The 22,778-nt window shown below is 39.2% G+C and overlaps 1 protein-coding gene and 1 non-coding gene across 7 annotated transcripts in view; one reads left to right on the top strand and one right to left on the bottom strand.

The window, feature by feature from the left end:
* Positions 1–22,778, bottom strand: part of FAM227B (family with sequence similarity 227 member B) — a 209,825-nt gene that overhangs the window by 139,738 nt on the left and 47,309 nt on the right. For all 6 annotated transcript variants that reach the window (XR_011472449.1, XM_070423259.1, XM_070423244.1 and 3 more), the window contains exons 10-11: positions 14,296–14,422; positions 7,872–8,009 (exon numbers count right to left, since the gene is read on the bottom strand). Coding sequence is in view for 5 of the 6 variants with exons in the window: in XM_070423259.1 (XP_070279360.1) it covers positions 7,872–8,009; positions 14,296–14,422 (265 nt within the window). In the remaining variant the exon portion in view is untranslated. The remainder of the gene's footprint in view (positions 1–7,871; positions 8,010–14,295; positions 14,423–22,778) is intronic.
* Positions 76–178, top strand: LOC139000195 (U6 spliceosomal RNA). Its single transcript, XR_011469545.1, has one exon. It is a non-coding gene; the product is annotated as a U6 spliceosomal RNA (small nuclear RNA).

Raw genomic sequence — 22,778 nt, 5'->3', positions numbered from 1 at the left:
TTAAGAAGTGGGAACAAGTAGGTTATTCCACAATATGTATAATTATTGTGGGATGGATTTAAGTATTAAAAAATAGTGCTTGATTTGGCGTACATACACTAAAATTAGAATAATACAGAGATTAGCATGGTCCCTGTGCAAGGATAACACGAAAATTTGTGAAGCATTCCATGCTTTAAAAAAAAAAGGAATTACAAAATAACCCAAAGTAGAATTTCTGTAATATCTGGTCTTTTAAAATGAGTATGTGCAAGCTATCACCCTTAAATCTATGTATCAGAGATTAATTTGAAATATCAGAGAGACTGTGTTATTCTTGACCATGATAGGACTCCCACTGTGGTTTGCAATAAATACATAACCTCTGCCTGAGTTTTAGGTTGTAAAATACAATGCTAATATTTAACCTACTTCAAAACTTGAGGACCTGTGAAATACTGAACAAGTGTCCAAAATAAAATGTTACTGATTGTCTTTTTATTAAAAAAAAATTCCCGGAAACATCTAAACCAAAAAAAAATAATAAAAAAATGCAAAAGTAAAAAAGTAAAAAATAAAATTCCAAAATTTAACTGTAAAGGAAATAAAAATAGGTTGGTTTTAGACTTTTTTTTTTTACCAGACTAAATAATAGAAGATAATGAAGTAACATCTCTGGTTTTATGGGAAAATGTGATTTGAGAATTTAATATTTAAATTGGAAAATGAGCTCAATATTTAAATAAAATATTTAATGTACATCAGCCTGACTTTCCAATAGGTAAAAGTTATGAAATTTTGAAAATATTAAAGAAAATAATTTGAATATACAAGAAAATGCCAAAAGCCACCATAAACTGGAAGGGAGTCGAACCTTTGAAGAGGAAAGGAACTTGTGATAAATACAATTTGTGTTCATGCAGCTACAGCATTTTGACTGACAGAACTCCTTAGTCTATGTGGCATATAAGTAGATGGAATGCAAACATAAGGTAGAAGTACTCCTGGTTTGAGGAGTCAATTAGAAATATTATTCACTTAAGACTGCCAGAGGACTGAAAAATGAGGAACTTTTAGAAATCACAGAAAGAAAAGGGTTGCAGAAGGGAAGTACCAAATCTGCATATTATAAGCTCTATTCAAACTTCTGGCTGTTGTCTGAATTACTCATGCATTGGGTAGAGGGAGAGCAATAGGGTGGAAAGGTGAAAAGGAATAGCTGGATAACTAAAGTGCTGAGATTTCAGTGGCTTACCACCGCAGAAGACATAGTCTCTGGACTTTGAGTCCAGCTGAAGAAATTGCCTGCTTGAACAAAAATTACTATTGTTCAGTGGAATATAACAGAACCCAGAGTCTCCTCAAAGTATCATTCAAAATTCTCAGAATACATAATTATTAGACATGAAAAGGAACAAGAAATTGTGACTTATAGTCAAGAAAAAATAGGCAATAAAATCCATCTCAATGTTATCCAAATATTGGAATTATCAGAAAATAATTTTAAAGCAGCTATTTTAAATATGTTTGAGGACTTAAAGGAAAATATGGCCTGAAGAGAACCTCAGAATAAAAATAACTATAAAAAAAACAAATGAAAATTCTTAACTGAAAAGTATAATATATGAAATAAAACATTCATTTATTGGGTTTAAGAGTAGAATAAACCATGGGTGGAAAAAAATGAGTGAACTTGAAATGAAATAAGTGTTTTCTAAAGAACACAGAAGAAAAAAAGGTTGAAAAAACAAACAAAATCCCAGTGAGCTGTGTACAGTATTAAGCAATACAATACATGTAAATTGGAGTCCCAGAGAGAAATAGAACAGAATTTGAAAAAATGATGGCAAAAAAATTCCCAAATTTGGTGAAAAACATTAAACTACAAGTTTAAGAAACCCCAAGGAGGATGAACACAAAAAAAGTGCATCAGCACATTGTGGACAACTTGCTAAATACCAAGAATAAAGAGAAAAATCTTAACAGTAGTTAGAAGGGAGAAAGCACATTACATCTACTAGGAATCAACAAACTACAGCCTGCAGGTCCAATCCAGCTCATGACCTATTTTCCATGTAGCTTCCAACCTAAGAGTGTTTTGTTTTTTAAAATATATTCTTAAAGAGTTTTTTAAAAAAAATATTAGGTGACAAAGACCAAGTGTATCCAACATAATCTAAAATATTTACTATTTTGTCCTTTATTGAAAATGCTTCTGATCTAGACATAGTGGAAATGACAAGAATAGTGTCTGACTTCTCACTTAAAATAATACAAAATAGAACACAACAGAACAATATCTTGCTGAAAGGCAAAAGAAAAGTGTTCATAATTTTATATCCATCAAAAATATCCTTCAAAAGTAAGGCAAAATGAACATTATTTTTAGATACATAAACTTGAGAAAATTCATTGCTAGCAGAACTAAACTATGAAAACTGTCAAAAGGCCATTTTTCAGGCTGAAGGGAAATGATAACAGATGGTAATTCAAATTTATATCAAGGAATGAAGAACCAGAAATGATAAATATGTGAATAAATATAGAAGGCTATTTTTAAACCTTCTCTTGATATTTTAAATATATGTATAATCACTTCTACTTCTAACTATGATGAAGTAACAGGCACCAATTTACTTTCTTAAAAAACTGACAATTTAGAGAAAATAAATGAAACAATGGTTTTCATGTGTTGGACAACAGGCAACATAGGAAAGTAATCCCAAAGAAAAGAGAAACAAATGAGGGAGCCCTTCAATTGTCCCATGTTTTTGTTCCATTTTTCACTCTACTCCACATATAGTTGCTATATTTTTAGTGAAGTAGGACAATATTAACTTTAAGTAGTATTTTGATAATTTAAGGATGCATTTTGTAATCATTAAGGCAACCTCAAAACTTACAAAGAGATACAGGCAAATAAGTAATAGAGGAAATAAAGTGTAATACTAAAAATATTTAATTAACTGAAAGAAGATAGTAAAGGGGAAATGGAAGAACAGAAATCAGGAGAGGTAAAAATGAAAAAAAGAGAACATGGTAAAAATAAATCTACACTTATGGTGATTGTAAATGAAGTAAGCACTCTAATTAAAAAGAAGAAATTGACAGACTAAATTAAAAAAAAAAAAACGCAACTAAAGGTTCTCTACAAGAAATGCACTTTAGACACAAAAACAAAAATAGGTTGTGAGTAAAATGATAGGAAAAGATACACCATACAAACCATAAGCATAAGAAAGCTGAGTTGGCTCTATTATATTAAACTATGATGGCGGGGGGGGGGGGGGTGGGGGGAGTCCCTCAATCCAGCCTGCACCCTCTCCAATCTGGGACCCCTCGGGGGATGTCCGACTGCCGGTTTAGAATCTAAACCGGCAGTCGGACATCCCTCTCACAATCCTGGACCGCTGGCTCCTAACTGCTCACCTGCCTGCTGGCCTGGTCATCACTGTTCCCCCTGCTGGCCTGGTTGCCCCTAACTGCCCCCCCTGCCAGCCTGGTCATCCCTCACTGCCCCCCTCTGCCAGCCTGGTTGCCCCTTACTGCCCCCCTGCTGGCCTGGTTGCCCCCAACTGTCCACTCTGCTGGCCTGGTAGCCCCTCACAGCCGCCCTGCTGGCATGGTTGCCCCACGCAGCCTGCTGTTCGGTTGACCAGTTGTTTCGGTCGTCATGGTCACTACCTTTATATATATATATATATATATATATATATATATATATATCCTATCTAATAAAAGAGAAACATGGTAATTAGCCGTACGGCCACTACCCTTCCCATTGGCAAATCACTGAGATATGCAAATTAACTGCCAACCAAGATGGCGGCCGGCAGCCAGGCAGCTGATGTGAACAGGGAGGCTTGCTTGCTCCAGTGACAGAGGAAGCCAGGTTCCCCACCTGCCTTGCAGGCCTCTCAGCTGCTCTCTAAGAAACACTGTAACACATATAGAAGCTAAACAAAACCCCAGAAACCTCCTTTCAGTCAGCCGGGCTTCAGCCAGCTGGATCGCAACATTGTTTCAAATACAGAAGGTAAAAAAAGGCTAGAAACCTGCTTTCAGCAGCCGAGCCTCAGAGCTAAAGCTGGCCCAGAATTAAAAAAAAAGAAAAGAAAAAAAGGAGCGGTTGGGAGCTTCAGTCACTCGCCAGCCTGAAAATGGCCCTCAGCCCCTCACCCAGGCTGGCAAGGCACCCCAGTGGGGACTCCCACCCTGATCCAGGACACCCTTCAGGGCAAACCAGCTGGCCCCCACCCGTGCACCAGGCCTCTATCCTATATAGTAAAAGGGTAATATGCCTCCCGGCACTGGGATCAGCATGACAGGGGGCAGCGCCCAAACCCCCTGATCGCCCTGCAGCTCTGTGTGTGACAGGGGCCGGGGCCACAACCTCCCTATCCGCCCTGCTCTGTTCGTGACAGGGGAAGGTGCCCCAACCCTCTGATCAGCCCTGCTCTGTGCCTGATAGGGGGTAGCTCCCCAACCCCCTGATCACCCTGCGGCTCTGTGTGTGACAGGGTGCGGCGCCCCAACCCCCCCCCCCCCCCCCCCCCGGCCACGGGCCCTGCTCTGTGTGTGACGGGGTAGAGCCATAACCTCCCCATCAGCCCTGCCCTGAGTGTGACAGTGGCAGTGCCCCAACCTCCTGATCGGCCCTGCTCTGTGTGTGACAGGGTACGGAGCCCCAGAACCCCTGATGGGCCCTGCTCTGTGCGTGACAGGGGGCAGCGCCCCAACCCCCTGATCGGCCCTGCTCTGTGCATGACAGGGGGTGGCGCCGCAACCTCCCCATCGACCCTGACTTGAGTGTGACAGGGGGCGGTGCCCCAACCCCCCATCGGCCCTACCCTGAGCGTGACTAGGGGTGGCATCGCAATCTCCCGATCCTCCCTGCTCTGTGCATGATAGGGGGCGGCGCCCCAACGCCCCAATCGGCCCTGCTCTGAACCCGACCAGGGACTGCACCTAGGGATTGGGCCTGCCCTCTGCCACCCAGGAGCAGGCCTAAGCCAGCAGGTCATTATCTCCTGAGGGGTCCCAGACTGCGAGAGGGCACAGGCCAGGCTGAGGGACCCCCTCTCCCCCCCGAGTGCACAAATTTTTGTGCACCGGGCCTCTAGTATATATATATAGACTAGATAGAACTCAAGACAAGAAGAATTATTGTAGATGTGACAGAAAATTTCAAAATGATTAAAGGTAAGCATTATAACAATGAGTATGTGCCCAATAACTTAAAGATAAAGCAAAAATCAAAAGAATCAGGTGGAGAAATAAATAATTCCAAATTAGAGTTGGAGATTTTAATATCCTTTGTCACTAACTAATAGAATAAGTAATTAAAATATCAGTAAGAAAAAAAAAATAAAATATCAGTAAGGAGATAGAACCAGAGTTAGCAAACTTTTTCTATTAAGGTTCAGATAGTCAGTATTTTAGTCTTTGTGGACCAAATGTGGTCTGTGTGGTATAGTCTACTTCTTTTTACAACTCTTAAAAAATGTAAAAGTCATTCTTAGCTCACAGGACATGAAACAGGGTATAGGCCAGATTCAGTTCACAGGATATAATTTGCTAACTCTTGATATAGAAGATCTGAATAATACTATCAAATACTTTGATCTAATTAAGATTTATAAAACTACTAGAAAATGTACATTCTTCTCAAGTGCACATTAAATCATCCAGATAGGCCATGCACTGTACCATAAAGCAAGAATCAATCATATAGAGTATAGTTTAAATTAGAATTAAGTAACTATAAGATATCTAGAAAATCCCCAAATATTTGGAAATTAAGCAATATATCTCCAAATAACCCAAGGGTGAAAATAGAATTTATACTGAAAATTAGAATATATTTTAAATTAAATGATAATGAAAATACAACACATCTAAATTATACAATGTTGCTAAAACAGTGTTTAGAGAAATTTATAGCTTTCAATGGTATATGAAAAAATAAGAGAAAGAATGATAAAATAAATAGGGTAAAATTTAAGCAGTTGATGGATCAGGGATATACCAGTATAGAAGTTCCTTATTCTATTCTTATCACCTTCTGTAAGTTAAAATTTTAACAGAATAAAGAGTTCCCTCAAACCCCTTAATTTTAAGTTCAGCCAAGTTGTTATTCACTTATGAGACTGGGAGTAAACACAGATATACAAGTTTAGGTCAAGATGGTAAAGTACCTCTCCATTCAAAACAACAACTATGGCCGAAACCGGTTTGGCTCAGTGGATAGAGCGTCGGCCTGCGGACTGAAAGGTCCCAGGTTCGATTCCGGTCAAGGGCATGTACCTGGGTTGCAGGCACATCCCCAGTGGGAGATGTGCGGGAGGCAGCTGATCGATGTCTCTCTCATCGATGTTTCTAACTCTCTATCTCTCTCCCTTCCTCTCTGTAAAAATCAATAAAATATATTTAAAACAAACAAACAAACAAACAAAAATAAACAACAACTATGTATGAAGTTCTGGAAAAACTCTTGTCAACAGCAAGCAAGAAATTTCATGTAACTACTAAAAGATAGAAATCAGATAGGATGATATCTATGAGGATAGGAGTGGGGAAAATGACAGCACAAATCCCAAGAGCAATAATTCATTAATTTTAGAAACAGAAATTAACTGAAGAATAATTTTCAGAATAGGAAGAGTAGGTTGAGTAGGTTAGTCCCTCTGTCCTCTGTCCTGTATCAAGATTAAAAAGTTATTTCCCTTGACATTAGTGGTTTAACTTTGCCTGCATGTTGAAATCATCCTGAGTAGCTTAAAAAAATCCTGAGGCAGATTCTGATTTAATGAGTCAGAAATGAGGCCTGAGCACCAGGCCTATGCTTTGTATTAGAGATATGGTATAAACAAGAGAGAAATAACCTTGTCTTACAGTGCTTATTAATCAAGATTAACTGAGAAGTTTGGTGCAGGAATTTGGCATGTAGCTCAAGGAACAGAAGAGAATACACAAATATATCCAAGTGAATTGATATTTCATGTAGCCTGTAAGTGAACTATTTAATAAATGAGCAATTAGAAAAAACAAAATACTAGAATACAACTATCTTCCTTGTAACAAAATAAATTCCAGATGGAATAAAATGTTAAATAAAACATGGAAATAAAAAGTACTAGAAAGAGAAGATAGATCAGCAGTTCTCAACCTGTGGGTGGCGTCCTCTTTGGGGGTCGAATGACCCTTTCACAGGGGTCGCCTAAGACCATTGGAAAACACATACATAATTACATATTGTTTTTGTGATTAATCACTATGCTTTAATTATGTTCAATTTGTAACAATGAAAATACACCCTGCATATCAGATATTTACATTACGATTCATAACAGTAGCAAAATTACAGTTATGAAGTAGCAATGAAAATAATTTTATGGTTGGGGGTCACCACAACATGAGGAACTGTATTAAAGGGTCATGGCATTAGGAAGGTTGAGAACACTGAGATAGATATTTTCATAATATTAGGTAAGTCCTGACAAACATGTCACAAAACTGAAATTCTAAGGAAAACATTATTTAAATTTACTGGAAAATTTTTTTAAACTTATCTATTAGTAAATACATTATTAACCAGTTAGCAATATAGCTAAAAAGTAAGAATATTTCTTGTGTACCTGAAAAGTTCCTAAAAATCAATATAAACATATAATATGGGCAAAATGATGAAAGGACGTAAGCATATGTAACTTTTATAATGAAAAACTAAAATGTAAAGCAATCTTCAAACTACTATAACATCAGTGTACAAATCAAATGCTATTTGAAGATCCTCACCAAAGTATAAATCATTAGAAAATTCTGACAAATAACTAACTTAGCACACTTGATCTTGGCAATTTCATGCTTCAATTTAGGATAAATTTACTTACTATTCATTATGCGTTCCTGACTCCTTATAATCCTCTCGTATACGGATTTGGCAGGTGCCTTCTTGGTACCATGTATAGTTGTTGTGGTCAGGTCTTTCAGTTTCCAATGGGTCCAAAAACCTTTTTGAGGTTTCAAACCTGTTAATAATAAAACATACAGTCAGCCAAAGAAATTAGGATTTTGAAAATTTTTTTGATCTGTCAAAGCCTTTTTATGAATATTATACATTTTATTCTCACAACAGTCCTGGGAGGATTGTCAGTCTCAAGTTTCTAATGAGGGAACTTTTATATAGAAATGTCTTATTATATTAATCAATGAATTAGAAAACAGCTGAAGCTTGATATGTACTCTTTTGATTCATAGGCATATGCTAAGCTCACACATGAACATAAAAGGCTAACAATTGTAAAAACTTGGAAAGGACCTTAATATCCAACAACAGCATATCCATACAGTGGATTTCAGTATCCAGTAAAGTTACCTTGTATATATTTGTTAACATAGAAAGGCATTCATGTTTTTATGTGAAGAACAATTTTACCTTCTATGTAATGTGACTACAGCCTAAATGTTAACATGATTGCCTCTGAGCATAGGTGATAATTGTTTACAAATTTCCCCTATCTATATCTCCTATTATTTTAAAAACTAGAGGCCTGGTGCATAAAATTCATGCATGGGTGCAGTCCCTAGGCCTGGCCGGCAATCGAAGCTTGAGCATCTGGCGTGGAAGGGCAGGGTTCCAGTTGACCTTTGGGCCCTGGGCACCACCTGGGCTCCCGAGCCCCTGCACGCCCCCTCTGCCTGAGTCATTGGGCCCTCGCCCAGCTCCCTCAGAGCCTGAGAGCCAGGCAGCAGCCCTGCCCCCTGCTGCTGCCACTGGTCGCCATCTGGGGGCCAGCACACATCATAGCAAGTGGTTGAACTCCCATTCGAACTCCCGGTCGAGGGGACAGTTTGCGTATTAGGCTTTTATTATATAGGATAGTATTTTTAAAAATATTTTATTGATTTTTTACAGAGAAGAAGGGAGAGGGATAGAGAGTTAGAAACATGATGAGAGAGAAACACCGATCAGCCACCCCCTACACACCCCCCACTAGGGATGTGCCACATCCAAGGCACATGCCCTTCACCAGAATCGAACCCGGGAACCTCCAGTCCGCAGGACGATGCTCTATCCGCTGAGCCAAACCAGTTAGGGCATATAGGATAGTATTTAAGAATCAATTAAAGTACCCCAAAAGTAGTAAGATATATTTCATTTACAAAGTTCCACTTTTGTTCCAAAAGCTGTGTAGGGTTGAATAATTTGTTTAACCACAATAAACATTTGTAGCCTGAGCAATAAAAATATATATAGATATAAATTTATTTGTGTATTTTATGTTTGTTCTGAAGGTTATTGAGATAATATATGTTAAAATGCTCAGTAAGTGGGAACCATGAGCTAACATTATTACTATACATCAACATTATTACTATACTCATAAATATAATCAATATTTTCTCTGTAGTGAGTGTTCAATGAGGATTATTTGCTATATTCAGCTATCAAATTAGAATTTTCTGAGTGTTTTTAGATTCAGTTATGTAGATAAAAATGCAACAGCTTTCAGTTTGTTTAATTTGAATGCTTCTTGATAGATTGTCTTGAAATATAATGTATTAATATAAAATTTGAGGAATAGTAAGGCCAACCCATTGATGATTTACAGTGAAATGATAGTTTATTACTCAGTTTCCAAGAGGAGGGGGTACTCCATGCCATGGGAGGCCACATAGGGAAGGAAGCACAGGGGTTGGTCAGGGCGGAGACTGTGGGTAGGAGCCTTTATTGTGGTTTCTATGGGAAGAAATGGATGAGGCAGAGTAAATAGGCTTATGAATGGCTAGTTTGAATAATCGCAGTGGCTCTGGGGTATAGGTGCTGTTCCCAGTTGTCTGATACCTGATCCTAGGATGATTAGGGCAAGTAGATAGTGGCCTAGAGTGAGAGCCCAATAAAGGAGGTGTTTGAGGTGTGGGCTCTGGATTGGTTGGTTTGTATTTGAAAAGCATGCTCATGAGTGAGTTATTTAACAGCTCTAGGAGTTGGCTAACATTGGGAGGGGCAGTCCTTCCAGGGCCAGCAAGACCCCAAATATCAAAGCATCAGAATACAGAAAACAAAAGAAATGGTTAGTACAGTCTAGTGTTGAATAATCCTTCCATTTCTGTAATAAACCCTACCAGGTTCTGATATATAAGCAAAGATAACATTCATCAAACACTTTTTTTTAATAAATATATTTTATTGATTTTTTACAGAGAGGAAGGGAGAGGGAGAGAGAGTTAGAAACATTGATGAGAGAGAAACATTGATCAGCTGCCTCCTATACATCCCCTATTGGGTATGTGCCCACAACAAAGGTACATGCCCTTGACCGGAATCGAACCTGGGACCCTTCAGTCCACAGGCTGACGCTCTATCCATTGAGCCAAATTGGTTAGGGGTCAGCAAACACTTTTGAAGGCCTACTATGTGCTAAACTATGTATTTGACACAAGGGACCCAAAATTCAACTCAATTTAGATACTGCCTGACACCAAGGCAGATGTAAAATTATTTGGCACAGTATCTGGTCCATAGCAAGCATTTAATGCAAGTTAGCTTCTCTGTTGCTTCTTTTCCAAATTAACCACTGTTTGAGCTGTGACTGCATCCCAACATTATTTACAAGTAGGAAATTTAAATTTGTAACTAAGCATGGACTCTGTTTTTTTAAAATATATTTTATTGATTTTTTACAGAGAGGAAGGGAGAGGGATAGAGAGTTAGAAACATCAATCAGCTGCCTCCTGCTCACCCCCTAATGGGGATGTGCCCGCAACCAAGGTACATGCCCTTGACTGGAATGGAACCTGGGACCCTTCAGTCTGCAGGCCGACGCTCTATCCACTGAGCCAAACTGGTTAGGGCGAAACATGGACTCTTTGAAATAACGGCATTAATATAGGACCATCACATCCAAAATAGTGTGTTTTATATCTTTAACTTTTAAAAAATTGTTAAATTTTAAGGTTTTACAGCTTTATTGACATATAACATTGTGTAAGTTTAAGATTTAATTTGATAAGACACATATTATAATACTAACATACCTGTAAAATGATTACTGCCATAATTTTAACTAACACCTCCATTATGTCACATAATTACCATTTCTTTTTTATGATGAGAACATTTAATTTACATTCTTAGCATGTATATAATATAGTATTATTACCTATAACTACCATGCTGTACACTATATCTCTAGAACTTACTCATCTTATCACGGAAAGTTTGTAACCTCTGACCAACATCTCCCCATTTCCCCTACACCTCAACAATTGATAATCACCATACCACTCTATTTCTATGAATTTGGCTTTTTTTAGATTCCACATATAAGTGATATCATACAGTATTTGTTTTTCTGTTTATTTCAGTAAGCATAATGTCCTCAAGGTCCATCCACATTGTTACAAATGACAAGATTTCCTTCTTTCTCATGGCTGAAGAATATTCTATTGTTTATATATACCCATCTTCTTTATCCATTTATTAACTGACAGTAACTTAAGTTGTTCCTGTATGTTGGCTATGGTAAATAATGCCTCAATGAACAGAGGAGTGCAGATATCTCTTTGAGCCTCTATTTGCATTTCTTTGGGATTTATCCCCAGAAGTGGAATTGTGGGGCCATACAGTAGTTCTGTTTTAAATTTTTTTTGAGGAACCTCCATACTATTTTCCATAATGGCTGCAACAATTTATATTTCTATCAACAGTGCACAAATGTTCCCTTTTCTTCCCATCCACATCAATACTAGTTATTTGTTGCCTTTTTATAATGGCCACTCTAACAGGCATAAGGTGATACCTAACTGTAGTTTTGATTTACATTTCCCTGATGATAAGTGATACTGAATACCTTTTTTCGTATCTGTTGGCCATCTGTATGTCTTCTTTAAAAAAAATTTCAATTTAGTTCCTCTGTCCATTTTTTAATCGGGTTTTTTTTTTGCTACCGAGTTGTATGAGTTCTTTATATATTTGGAAATTAATATACTTAATAGACATATGATTTAAAAATATAATCTATAAGTTGCTTTTTCATTTTGTTGATGGTTTCCTTTGCTGTGCATAAGCTTTTTATTTGATGCAGTTCCACTTATTATTTTTTTGTTCTTCTTTCTTGGACTTTTGATGTCATATTAAAAAAAATTTCCAAGACAAATATCAAGTGATTTCCCCCTATGTTTTCTTATATCAGTTTTGCAGTTCACTAGTGATGTTTACATCATTAATCCATTTTGAGTCAAGTCAATTTTTGTGAGTGGTAATAAAATAGGAATCCAATTTCATTCTTCTACACGTGGTTATCCAGTTTTCCCAACACCATTTATTGAAGAGATTATCTTTTTCCCATTAAGTATTCTTGGCTCCATTGTCAACCATTAGTTGAGTGTATTTGTGAGTGTATATTTCTGGGCTCTTGATTTTGTTCCATTGGTCTATGTATCTATTATTATGCCTGTAACATACTGTTTTGATTACTATAATTTTGTAGCATAATTTGAAATCAGAAAGTGTGAGGCCTCCAACTTTGTCCCTTCTCAGGTTTGCTTCGGTTATTCAGGGTTTTTTATCATTCCATATAAATTTTAGGATTCTGTATTATATTTTTGAAAAGTGCCATTGGAATTTTGATAGCAATTGCACTGAATTTATAGATGGCTTTGAGTAGCATGGGCATTTTAATATTGATTCTTCCAATCTATGAACACAGGATATATTTCCCTTTGTTTGTACCTTCTTTAATTTCTTCCATTGAAGTGTTGTAGTTTTTAGTGTAAAGTTTATTTATTCTCCTTGTCTAAATTTATTCCTAAGTATTTTATTGCTATTAATGCTATTGTCAATGAAACTGATCTTTACAACTTTTTCAGATATTTCATTGTTAGGGAGATGCAACTAATTTTGTATAGTAATTTTGTATCCTGAAAAATCAGTATACAGAAATTTGTGGTGTTTCTCTCTCCTTAAAATATGATACACTTTCTGATAGCAATGGTTTGGTTACTAAAGATAGACACAAAACAGTTTTTAAAATCAGTCAAAACTTGAACTGGAAGGTTTACAAGAAGCACTACTTGAAAACTGTCAACAGCTTCTGGTAGTCCATAATAGCACAATGTCTTAGAAAAAATGTTGGAAAGGTCATTCCTGGAATATGTAACTATATCTTAGTTTTAAATCTAAGTACCTAAATTTCTAGCTAAATATTCTAGAACTAGAGGCCCGGTGCATGAAATTTGTGCAAGGGGAGGGGTCTCCTTAGTCCAGCCTGCACCCTTCTCCAATCCGGGACCCCTCAGGGGATGTCCAACTGCCGGTTTAGGGATTGGGCCTAAACTGGCAGTCAGACATCCCTCTCATAATCCTGAACTGCTGGTTCCTAATCACTCACCTACCTGCCTGCCTGGTCACCCCTAACTGCCCTCCCTCCCACCCCCATGCTGGCCTGATCGCCCCTCACTGCCTCTGCATGCTGGCCTGATCTCCCCTAACTGCCCCCCCTGCCAGCCAGCTCATCCCCAACTGCCCCTTCCTTGCTGGCCTAGTCATTCCTAACTGCCCCCCACCCACCAGCCTGGTCACCTCTTACTGCCCCCCCTGCTGGCCTGGTCACCCCTCACAGCCCCCCCTGCCAGCCTGGTCACCCCATGCAACCTGCTGTTCAGTCATTTGGTCGTCCCTCACTAACCCCCCTGCCGGCCTGGTGGTAGGTAGCCATCTTGTAAGTGCATGACAGTCAATTTGCATATCACCTCTTTATTATATAGGATAGAATTTTACTTCCCTTTAGCCTTTTATTCCTACCACTCCTATCTACAAGCACATCATAATTCAAAAAACAAGTTTATTTTATCAATGGTTGTATGTTCTATGAGGAACTCAATTAGCTCTAGAATTTACTGAATATTATGTTATAAATATTATTCTCAAAAGCAGCTTAAACATTTGTACTCCATAAGCATCTATAGATGCAAGCAGTGAACCTTTTTTAATTAAATTCAAAATATCGTGGCAGTTAACTGGTTAAAATATGTATCTTCCAAATATAAATGTATGTGCATGACTATAGCAATTCAATTTTCTGCAATAGTTACACTGCCTATAAAATTATTTGGTTTCTAAACATAATAACTGATTAATTTTAGTATTATAAAATTTTAAAAAGAGATTACTCATTATTATTTTAAAATATAGGTATCCATATAGCATGTTTTGTAAGGCAAAGAACTACCTATCCTTTTGACTGAAGCAAACAAAATCCAAAAGTTTTAGGTACTAAGATAATGATCAATACTTAAATGATGTAATCATACCTGACAACCAAAGATAAATGTTATTCCCTAGATCTTCTTTAAATTCATCATTAAAGAGATCAGTGGATTCTGGAAATGCTTCCTGGAATGCTACATAGATAGCTTGTGTCAAACAATCAGGATACACCTACCAAAAACATATTAGAATAATTTCATATTTCATATAACATAGTTCAACTACCAAATAAATTATTAAGTTGGTGAAATATACATGTCCCTTTTTTGGTTATAGCTTGCTTTTGGCCATTTATTATCTCTTTGTAACTTTAATAGAGGAACGTAAAGAAGAGTTAAAAGTAAAGTCAGTCAGTTTGCCTATTTGATAACATTTGGGGAAATTTTTTAACTTCGATAAAGGATGAAATTAACAATTAAGATAAGGTTTGATGAATACATATTTATTTAGTTTTACCTTGCAATTGTTATCCTCTTTTATAAAGTAAAATGTACAGATAATAATTAAAAGTGTATATAAATATAATTGACATATAATATTGTGTACATTTAATGTGTACATCTGTTGATTTAATATATTTATATATTGCAATATGGCCTTAGCTAATACCTCTGTTAAGTCACATAATTATCAGAGAATAAAAAGCATATTTTTAAAGAATCAAAGCCTGTTTAGGTGAGTTAGTATATTATAATCATTACTAGAGGCTCGGTGCACAAAAATTTGTGCACTGGGGGGGGGGGGGGGAGGGTCCCTCAGCCCGGCCTGTGCCCTCTTGCAGTCTGGGACCCCTCAGGGGATGACCACCTGCTGGCTTAGGCCTGCTCCCCAGGGGATTGGGCCTAAGCTGGCAATCAGACATCCCTCTGGCAGCCCGGCAGCCCCCGGGGGATGTCCACTTGCCAGCGGGGAGCAGGCCTAAACTGCAGTCGGACATCCTTAGCACTGCTGAGGCAGGAGAGGCTCCCACCACCACTGCTGTACTGGCAGCTATCAGCCTGGCTTGTGGCTGAGCAGAGCTCCTCCCATGTGAAAGCACCCTGACCACTAGAGGGCAGCTCCTGCATTAAGCGTCTGACCCCTGGTGGTCAGTGTGTGTCATAGTGACCAGTCATTCCCAGTCTTTCTGCTGTTAGGGTCAGTTTGCATATTACCCTTTTACTATATAGGATAGAGGACGGGTGCATGGGTAGGGCCAGCTGGTTTGCCCTGAAGGGTGTCCCGGATCAGGGTGGAGGTCCCGCTTGAGTGCCTGGCCAGCCTGGATGAAGGGATGATGGCTGTTTGCAGCTGGTCACACCCCCTTCAGGGTGGGGGTCCCCACTGGGGTGCCTGGCCAGTCTGGGTGAGGGGCTGAGGGCCATTTTTAGGCTGGCAGGCAACTGAAGCTCCCAACCTCTCCTTTTTTTTTTTTTATTCTGGGATTTATTTACCTTCTATGGCTGTCACTGGAACTGAAAGCCAACTTTAGCTCTGAGGCTTGACTCCAGCTCTGAGACGTTGGCTGCTGAAAACAGGTATCTGGGTTTGTTTGGCTTCTATAATTGAAACACTCTTGCAACTCCAGCTCTGAGGCCTGGCTGGCTGAAAGCAGGTTTCTGGGGTTTGTTTAGCTTCTATAATTGCAACATTGTTTCTTAGAGTGCAGCTCAGAGGCCGGCAGCAGCAGGCGGGGAACCTTGGCTTCCTCCATCACTGGAGCAAGCAAGCCTCCTGTTCGCTTCAGCTGCCTGGCTGCCGGCCGCCATCTTGGTTGGCAGTTAATTTTCATATCACCTTGATTAGCCAATGGGAATCGTGTTGGAGGTACGGTTAATTACCATGTTTGTCTATTATTATATAGGATTATATTACTTACATATTAAAACTATTATCAGATATCAATATATGGTTCTACCAGTGGTCCCTAAACTACTAAATTTCTCTCAGGAAATACTTAAACATAGAAAGATATGATACTTTTATATTAAAATTTTTTTTAAATTACTATTTTGGTACTCTGCATTCAGATAAGTATTTATAATCACCCATTTAGGCCTTAATAATGTAAAATTTTAGAATCAGAAAAGCCCTTAACAGGTAACTGTCCTAATTCCTGGAACCTGTAAATGTTATACAGCAAAAGGGCTTTGCAGACATTATCAAGTGAAGGATCTTGAGATGGAGAGATTATTTTAGATTGTACAATAGGCCTTAAGCCACAAGTATCTTTATAAGAGGGAAATTGAGGGCAATTTTATTACAGAAGAGAAGGCAATGTGACGGCAGAAGTCGAGATATGAGTAATGTGACCAGAAGCCAAGGAATGTTGGCAGAAGCTGGAAAAGGCAAGGAATGAATTATCCCTTGGGGCCTCTTAAAGAAACTAGCCCTGTTGATACCTTGATTTTAGCCCTATAAGACTCATTTGGGGAAATGAGCTGGGGACGTCAGAGGAATGGCAGCATGAGAGATCCCCATGGCCTCTCCCTCAGAAATTAGAACAAGTTAACTAATTATAACTCAATAAAGAATTCCCTGCTGCCGAAACCGGTTTGGCTCAGTGGATAGAGCGTCGGCCTGCGGACTGAAAGGTCCCGGGTTCGATTCCGGTCGGGGACATGTGCCTGGGTTGCGGGCACATCCCCAGTGGGAGATGTGCAGGAGGCAGCTGGTTGATGTTTCTCTCTCATCGATGTTTCTGACTCTCTATCTCTCTCCCTTCCTCTCTGCAAAAAATCAATAAAATATATATTTAAAAAAAAACCAAAAAAACAAAAACAAGAATTCCCTGCTAAATACAAAGGTTTGCCTGAGAGACCTGTGTATTGAAACATTTAAAGGTGGGTAACCAGGAATAAATGGGGAGATGAGAAGGGAAGAAATTGCAGATGACCCACAGATGCAGCTCTGCAGCCAGGAGCTCATGGCTTGGCCTAAGAGAAGGGAGGAAGCCAGCAGTAGCTGCAAGGGGGGGGGGGGGGGCAGGGGTCTGGGGGCATTCCAGCAGGGCAAGCAGAGCAAACAGTGACTGAGCCAGCAGACGCCTGACAGAGCATAGAGTTCTGCCATGCAGCTCTCCACTGTGGAGCTGGGCAGAGATGTTTCAGACAAATAAATGGAACCACAGAGCCTTGCTGCTTAGACTCCCAAAACTCACCCTTAAAGGTGGGTTAAGGATCATATTACCTGTAAACCAAGAGCCATTGCAGTAGAACCACTGTTTCCCTCTGTGACAGATCCCCAGGTGGGGTGCTTGGGGCAGGACCCCATAGAGGTCAGGAGTTGCCATTATGATGAGGTCAAAACAAACTCCACCCTCAAGCAGTGTCGCTGCATTGTCTTATGGAAGTTGTGGAGATCAAGGCTGGGAGATCACAGAGGTAAAAAAAATCTTGTGATTCAGTGCCATCTATTGGAAAATAGTAATAAAGACTTCTTCAGAGGAAACTGCTATTGGCCATATATAGACGGAGATAACTGTGTAGGCAAAGGAGAAAAGCAAATACCATGAATAATCATGGTAATAAGGATGATCAGAAAGAAAATGAAAAATCCCCAGAAATCAGGTTGGAACACATGGAAATACATGATATAAATGACAGAGATTTCAAGATTGCAGTTCTGAAAATACTCAAGATGCGAGAAAATATAGACAGGCAATTCAATGCACTCAGAAAACAAATCAATAAAAAAAGAGGTTCTTTTCCAAAACGATTGAAACTTTACAGAAGAACCGATCAGAAATCCTGGAAATGAAGTATGCAATTAAGGAGATTAAAAGTAAACTGAGCATAAAAAAACAGAGCCAACCAGATGGAGGTAAGAATTAGTGATATTGAAGATAGGAATCTAGAAATGATACAGAGGGAAGAGAGAGAGGCCTGAACATAAAGAATAATGAAAGAGCTCTATGAGACCTATCTGACTCCATTGGAAAAAGCAATATTAGAATAATAGGCATTCTGGAGGAGGAAGAGAGGGAACAGGGAACAGAGAATATATTCAAACAAATAGTGGATGACAACTTCCCAAACCTATGGAAAGAACTAGATCCTCAAATCCAAGAAGCAAACAGGACACCTAGTTACCTCAATCCAAAGAGGCATTCTTCAAGGAAGTTGGTATTAAAACTGTCAAAAATTAATGACAAAGAAAAAATGATCAAAGCAGTCAGAGAAAAGGAGGAAGTGAAATACAAAGGAAAACCCATCACAATTTCATCCGACTTCTTAGTAGAAACTCCAAAAGCCAGACAAGAGTGGAACCAAATATTCAAACATCTGAAAGAGAGAAATTACAAGCCACAAATAATATATCTAGTAAATGATCCTTTAAATCTGAAGGAGAAATAAAGACATTCCCAGACATACAGAAGCTGAGGGATTTTATCACTAGAAATCTCCATTGCAGGAAATACTCAAGGGAATTATTCTGAAACATAACATAAGGTCACAACACTAAGAGTAAGGTCACCAAAGTGTCCTGCGATAGAGGACTGGATAAAGAAGATGTGGAACATATACACAGTGAAATACTACTCAGCCATAAGAAAGGATAAAATACTGCCATTTGCAACAACATAGATGTACCTTGAGAATATTATGCTAAGTGAAATAAGTCAGTCAGAAAAAGTTAAGAACCATATGATTTTACTCATATGTGGGATATAAAACTAACACTCATGAAAACAAACAGCTGTTTGGGGGCTGCGGAGGTAAGTGGGTAAGGGAAGAATGGGGTGCTAAAATAGGGTGACGGGAGAAGATTTGACTTTAGGAAATGGGCACATGGTGCAATATAAAGATCTTGTAACATAGAGCACTTGAAACCTCTATGATCATGTTGACCAATGTCATTCCAATAAATTTACTTAAAGAAAAAAACTCAGGGTGGGGAGAGATTAACCAGGGAACTAATATGCATACTAGAGGCCCGGTGCATGAGTTTATGCATGGGTGGGGTCCATTGGCCTGGTCAGCGATCAGGCCTATGGGGGGGGGGGGGGCTGCTGTTTCAGGGGAGGGACCATGGGAGGTTGGCTGGCTGGCTGAGGGGAGGAACTTGCAGGAGGTTGACCAGCTGCCCCCCCGTCCTCCCCATGGAGACAATCAGGGGGGCTAGCAGGCCACAGGAGGTTGACCAGCCTTGGGAGGTTGGTTGTGGGAGTGCACTGACCACCAGGGGGCAGTTCCTGTGTTGAGGGTCTTCCCCCTGGTGGTCAGTGTGCATCATAGCAACTGGTTGACCGGTCATTTGGTCATTCAGTCATTTAGGCTTTTATATATATAGTGTAGTAACCTGGTGCACGAAATTCATGCACATTGAAAGGGAATTAATTAGAGGAACATAATTTGGACTTACTATCTAATATCAATAATATGTGAGTGTGAGGCAGTCTGTGTTTCTGAAATTCAATGACATGAATTTTAGCTATTACTTTGCCAATTAAATGGAATTCACAGATATCATTTAAAAGAGCATTCAGCTTCATATTAAAAACTCTGGCTACCAAGTCAGGTCTGTTTTCAACTTTTTCTTTGCAATATCTGCCCATTTGGGGTTGCACGTCATGGTTATGAATAAATCGGGCTTGCCATACTTCGTTACAATTACCATAGCATCCTGATATCGAGCTGCATATTTCTGGGACTACCCTCAAAAGATGATGGAAGTATCATCTTACCAATTGGCACATTGTCCTTTTCAGATGTAGATTTGAGATAATCCATCAAACCACTATATTTTTCAACTCTCAACTTAGATTGGTTTGCTTTGATGAAATTTATTCGATTGGCCTCCATTTTTTAACATGAATCCACGATAAACTGTTGAGTTAATTTTTCTGCATTTAAAATAGGATTGAACGTGTCTGCACAGAGAGATGAAATTCATAATACTGCATTTGTGTGACTTGTGTCCTTACATTTTGTCTAGTATTATTGTCGATTACACTGTCATCTCTGAGTCTTAATGCAATATCTGTTCCCCAGCCTTGTTCACCATGTGGAAAAAGAATAGGATACGTCATCACATCTAATGTAGGAAACAGGATATTGATTTGTTTCATTTTAGTGGCATTTGGATTACTGGGATCTGGTTTACAATGAATGAGCAAGTCCCTTTCAAATGGAGGTGCTCCATCTTCGTTTCTGAATATGACAGCAACCTCGGTTATACGGGGAGAATTATATCTACCCAGGTCACTGTTGCGATTTTATTTAATCACCATTCTTACCTTGATGGGAGCAATACCTTTTGTTGCTGCTTCAGATTGGGCTTCCTTTTCTACCTCATGTAGCATCTTGTATGATTTTGTTAATTCATTTATGTCATGCATGAGGTTGTTGATGTTGATCATGTGTCTTTCTGAGCAGCCCTGGTTTTCTGGCATTGCTAATCTTTTACTTGTAGCTTCAGCTGTATCCAAAATATAGAGTTGAGCAAACTTCTGAGAAACATCATCCGAAGGATGTAAAGTTCCAGTACGGTGATAAACTTGTCCGAGTATTCTAAAACAGTATGGCCCACATCCTGATGGCAATGCGATATTTGCACCCATGGAAGCAAAAGCAAAAGAACTATTTATGGAACGAATATTTTCCATGAAATGTTTACTGTCAGAATCTTCCTTTGTCATTAATCTTTTTAAATATGCCAAGTACTCTGGAAAATGTATATCATTTGGACAGACTTTCCCTTTGCTACAACATCAAGTAAATTTCCCATCAGATGGTTTTTCATCTGAGAAATTTAGTGATAGGCAAAATTCACATCGAGCAGTCATTCCACCACAACTATGTTCGAGAATTGCATCCTCATGTACTCCATTTTCACTGAGAAGGCAGTTCGTACCGGTATTGGTAGTACTTGTTGATGACTGTTCTCTAGACATATTCTGTCGTCGCCTTCTTTCAACTTCAAAGGCACGCTGGTCTTTAGACATTTTCTATCGATAATGCCAGTGTTTTTCGGCATCAGAGTGGCATTTTTCCAGTAGCAGGTGTTCAGATACATCCTGTCGCAGGCACTGCCTTCTTTCAGGATTTGACACAGGCTGCTCTGCAAACACTTTCTGTCAATAATGCCAGCATCTTTCGGCTGCAGAGCTACATTGTATCAATAGTTGTTCTTTAGACACAGTCCCACCTCTCTACTGTCATGGTCTGAGATGCAGGTGAATGAGAGTCCTGTCTATTAGACCACTGAGAGCTGTCTGACCAATGGCTGATTCTGGCTGATTCTGTGGGGGTGGGACTTCCTTCTCCCTCTTTCCACAGCTGTGATGAGGAGGCTGGGGTGACAGAGGGAGCTGCGCCCTCCAAGCCGCCCTCTCTCTCTTGCTCTGCTCTATGTCCAGCTGTCTACCGCTCTGCCAAGTCCTCAAAACCTCCTTCTCTCTGCTGGCAAAGTCCTGGGAGCCCATAGGCGTGACTAGGCACTGGTGGCCGCACCTCCCCTACCAGCGAAAGTTCCAGCCGCCCACAGCCATGGCCGCCGTCATCTTCTGGCGTGCTTGACACCTGTGTATGCAAATTAACCGCCATCTTTGTCAGATAATTTTCATAGTCACTCAGATTGGCTGGGGGGCATGGCTGGTGGGTGTGGCTTGTGGGCATGGCTTGAGCGTAGTGAAGCGATGGTTAATTTGCATGTTTCTCTCTTATTACATAGGATATGCATAGCCCATAGACATAGATAATAGTGTGGTTAAGGCCTGGGAGGAATAGGTGCAAGATGGAGGGGATCAATGGGGAAAAAAAGGAACATCTATAATACTGTCAACAATAAAGACAAATTTTTTTATATATATATTTTATTGATTTTTTACAGAGAGGAAGGGAGAGGGACAGAGAGTTAGAAACATCGATCAGCCACCTCCTGCACGCCCCCCACTGAAAATATTCCCGCAGCCAAGGTACATGCCCCTGACCAGAATCGAACCCGGGACCCTTGAGTCTGCAGGCTGACACTATATCCACTGAGCCAAACCAGTTAGGGCAAGACAAATTCTTAAAAAAGACATGTTTTGGACTTCTGGCCCAATTGTTAGACAATTAATTTCTGCTCTTATAAGCCACTAAGTTTGTGACAATGTGTTATAGCAACAATAGGAAAGTAATAGAGTCACCGAATCCAGTATTGTTCACATTTGCTTGTAAGTGATGGTTTTATTTGAAGAACTCAATGATTATTTTGGGAGGGGGGCAGGGATGAGAGAGGAGAATGCTCTAATATATTGATATTTTTAACTTTATTGAATGAACCATGAACATTTTACTACCAGAAAGAATCACATATTTTATTTGTGGTACATAAAACCACTTCCACTTAAATAGCTCTGAAGAGGATAAAACTAATGATTAAAATTAAAAGTTGCACGTGGTGGAAAAGGGAAATCTCTAAAAGTTTTCTGTGAGCACCTCACATTCAGGATATTAAGGGAAAAAGAGATCAAGTATCAAATTGTGTTGGGAAAAATTTCTAAAGGAATATCTTTGTACAATATGGGAAGAGAGGGAAGTAAAAGCCACAGTAAATATGTTTA

Source organism: Myotis yumanensis, unplaced genomic scaffold, assembly GCF_028538775.1.
Source record: "Myotis yumanensis isolate MYYU_CA2020_CCGP unplaced genomic scaffold, mMyoYum1.0.hap1 SCAF_1, whole genome shotgun sequence".
Taxonomy (NCBI): domain Eukaryota; kingdom Metazoa; phylum Chordata; class Mammalia; order Chiroptera; family Vespertilionidae; genus Myotis; species Myotis yumanensis.
The sequence above is the reverse complement of the archived record's forward strand: the minus strand, read 5'-3'. Positions and strand labels throughout refer to the sequence as shown.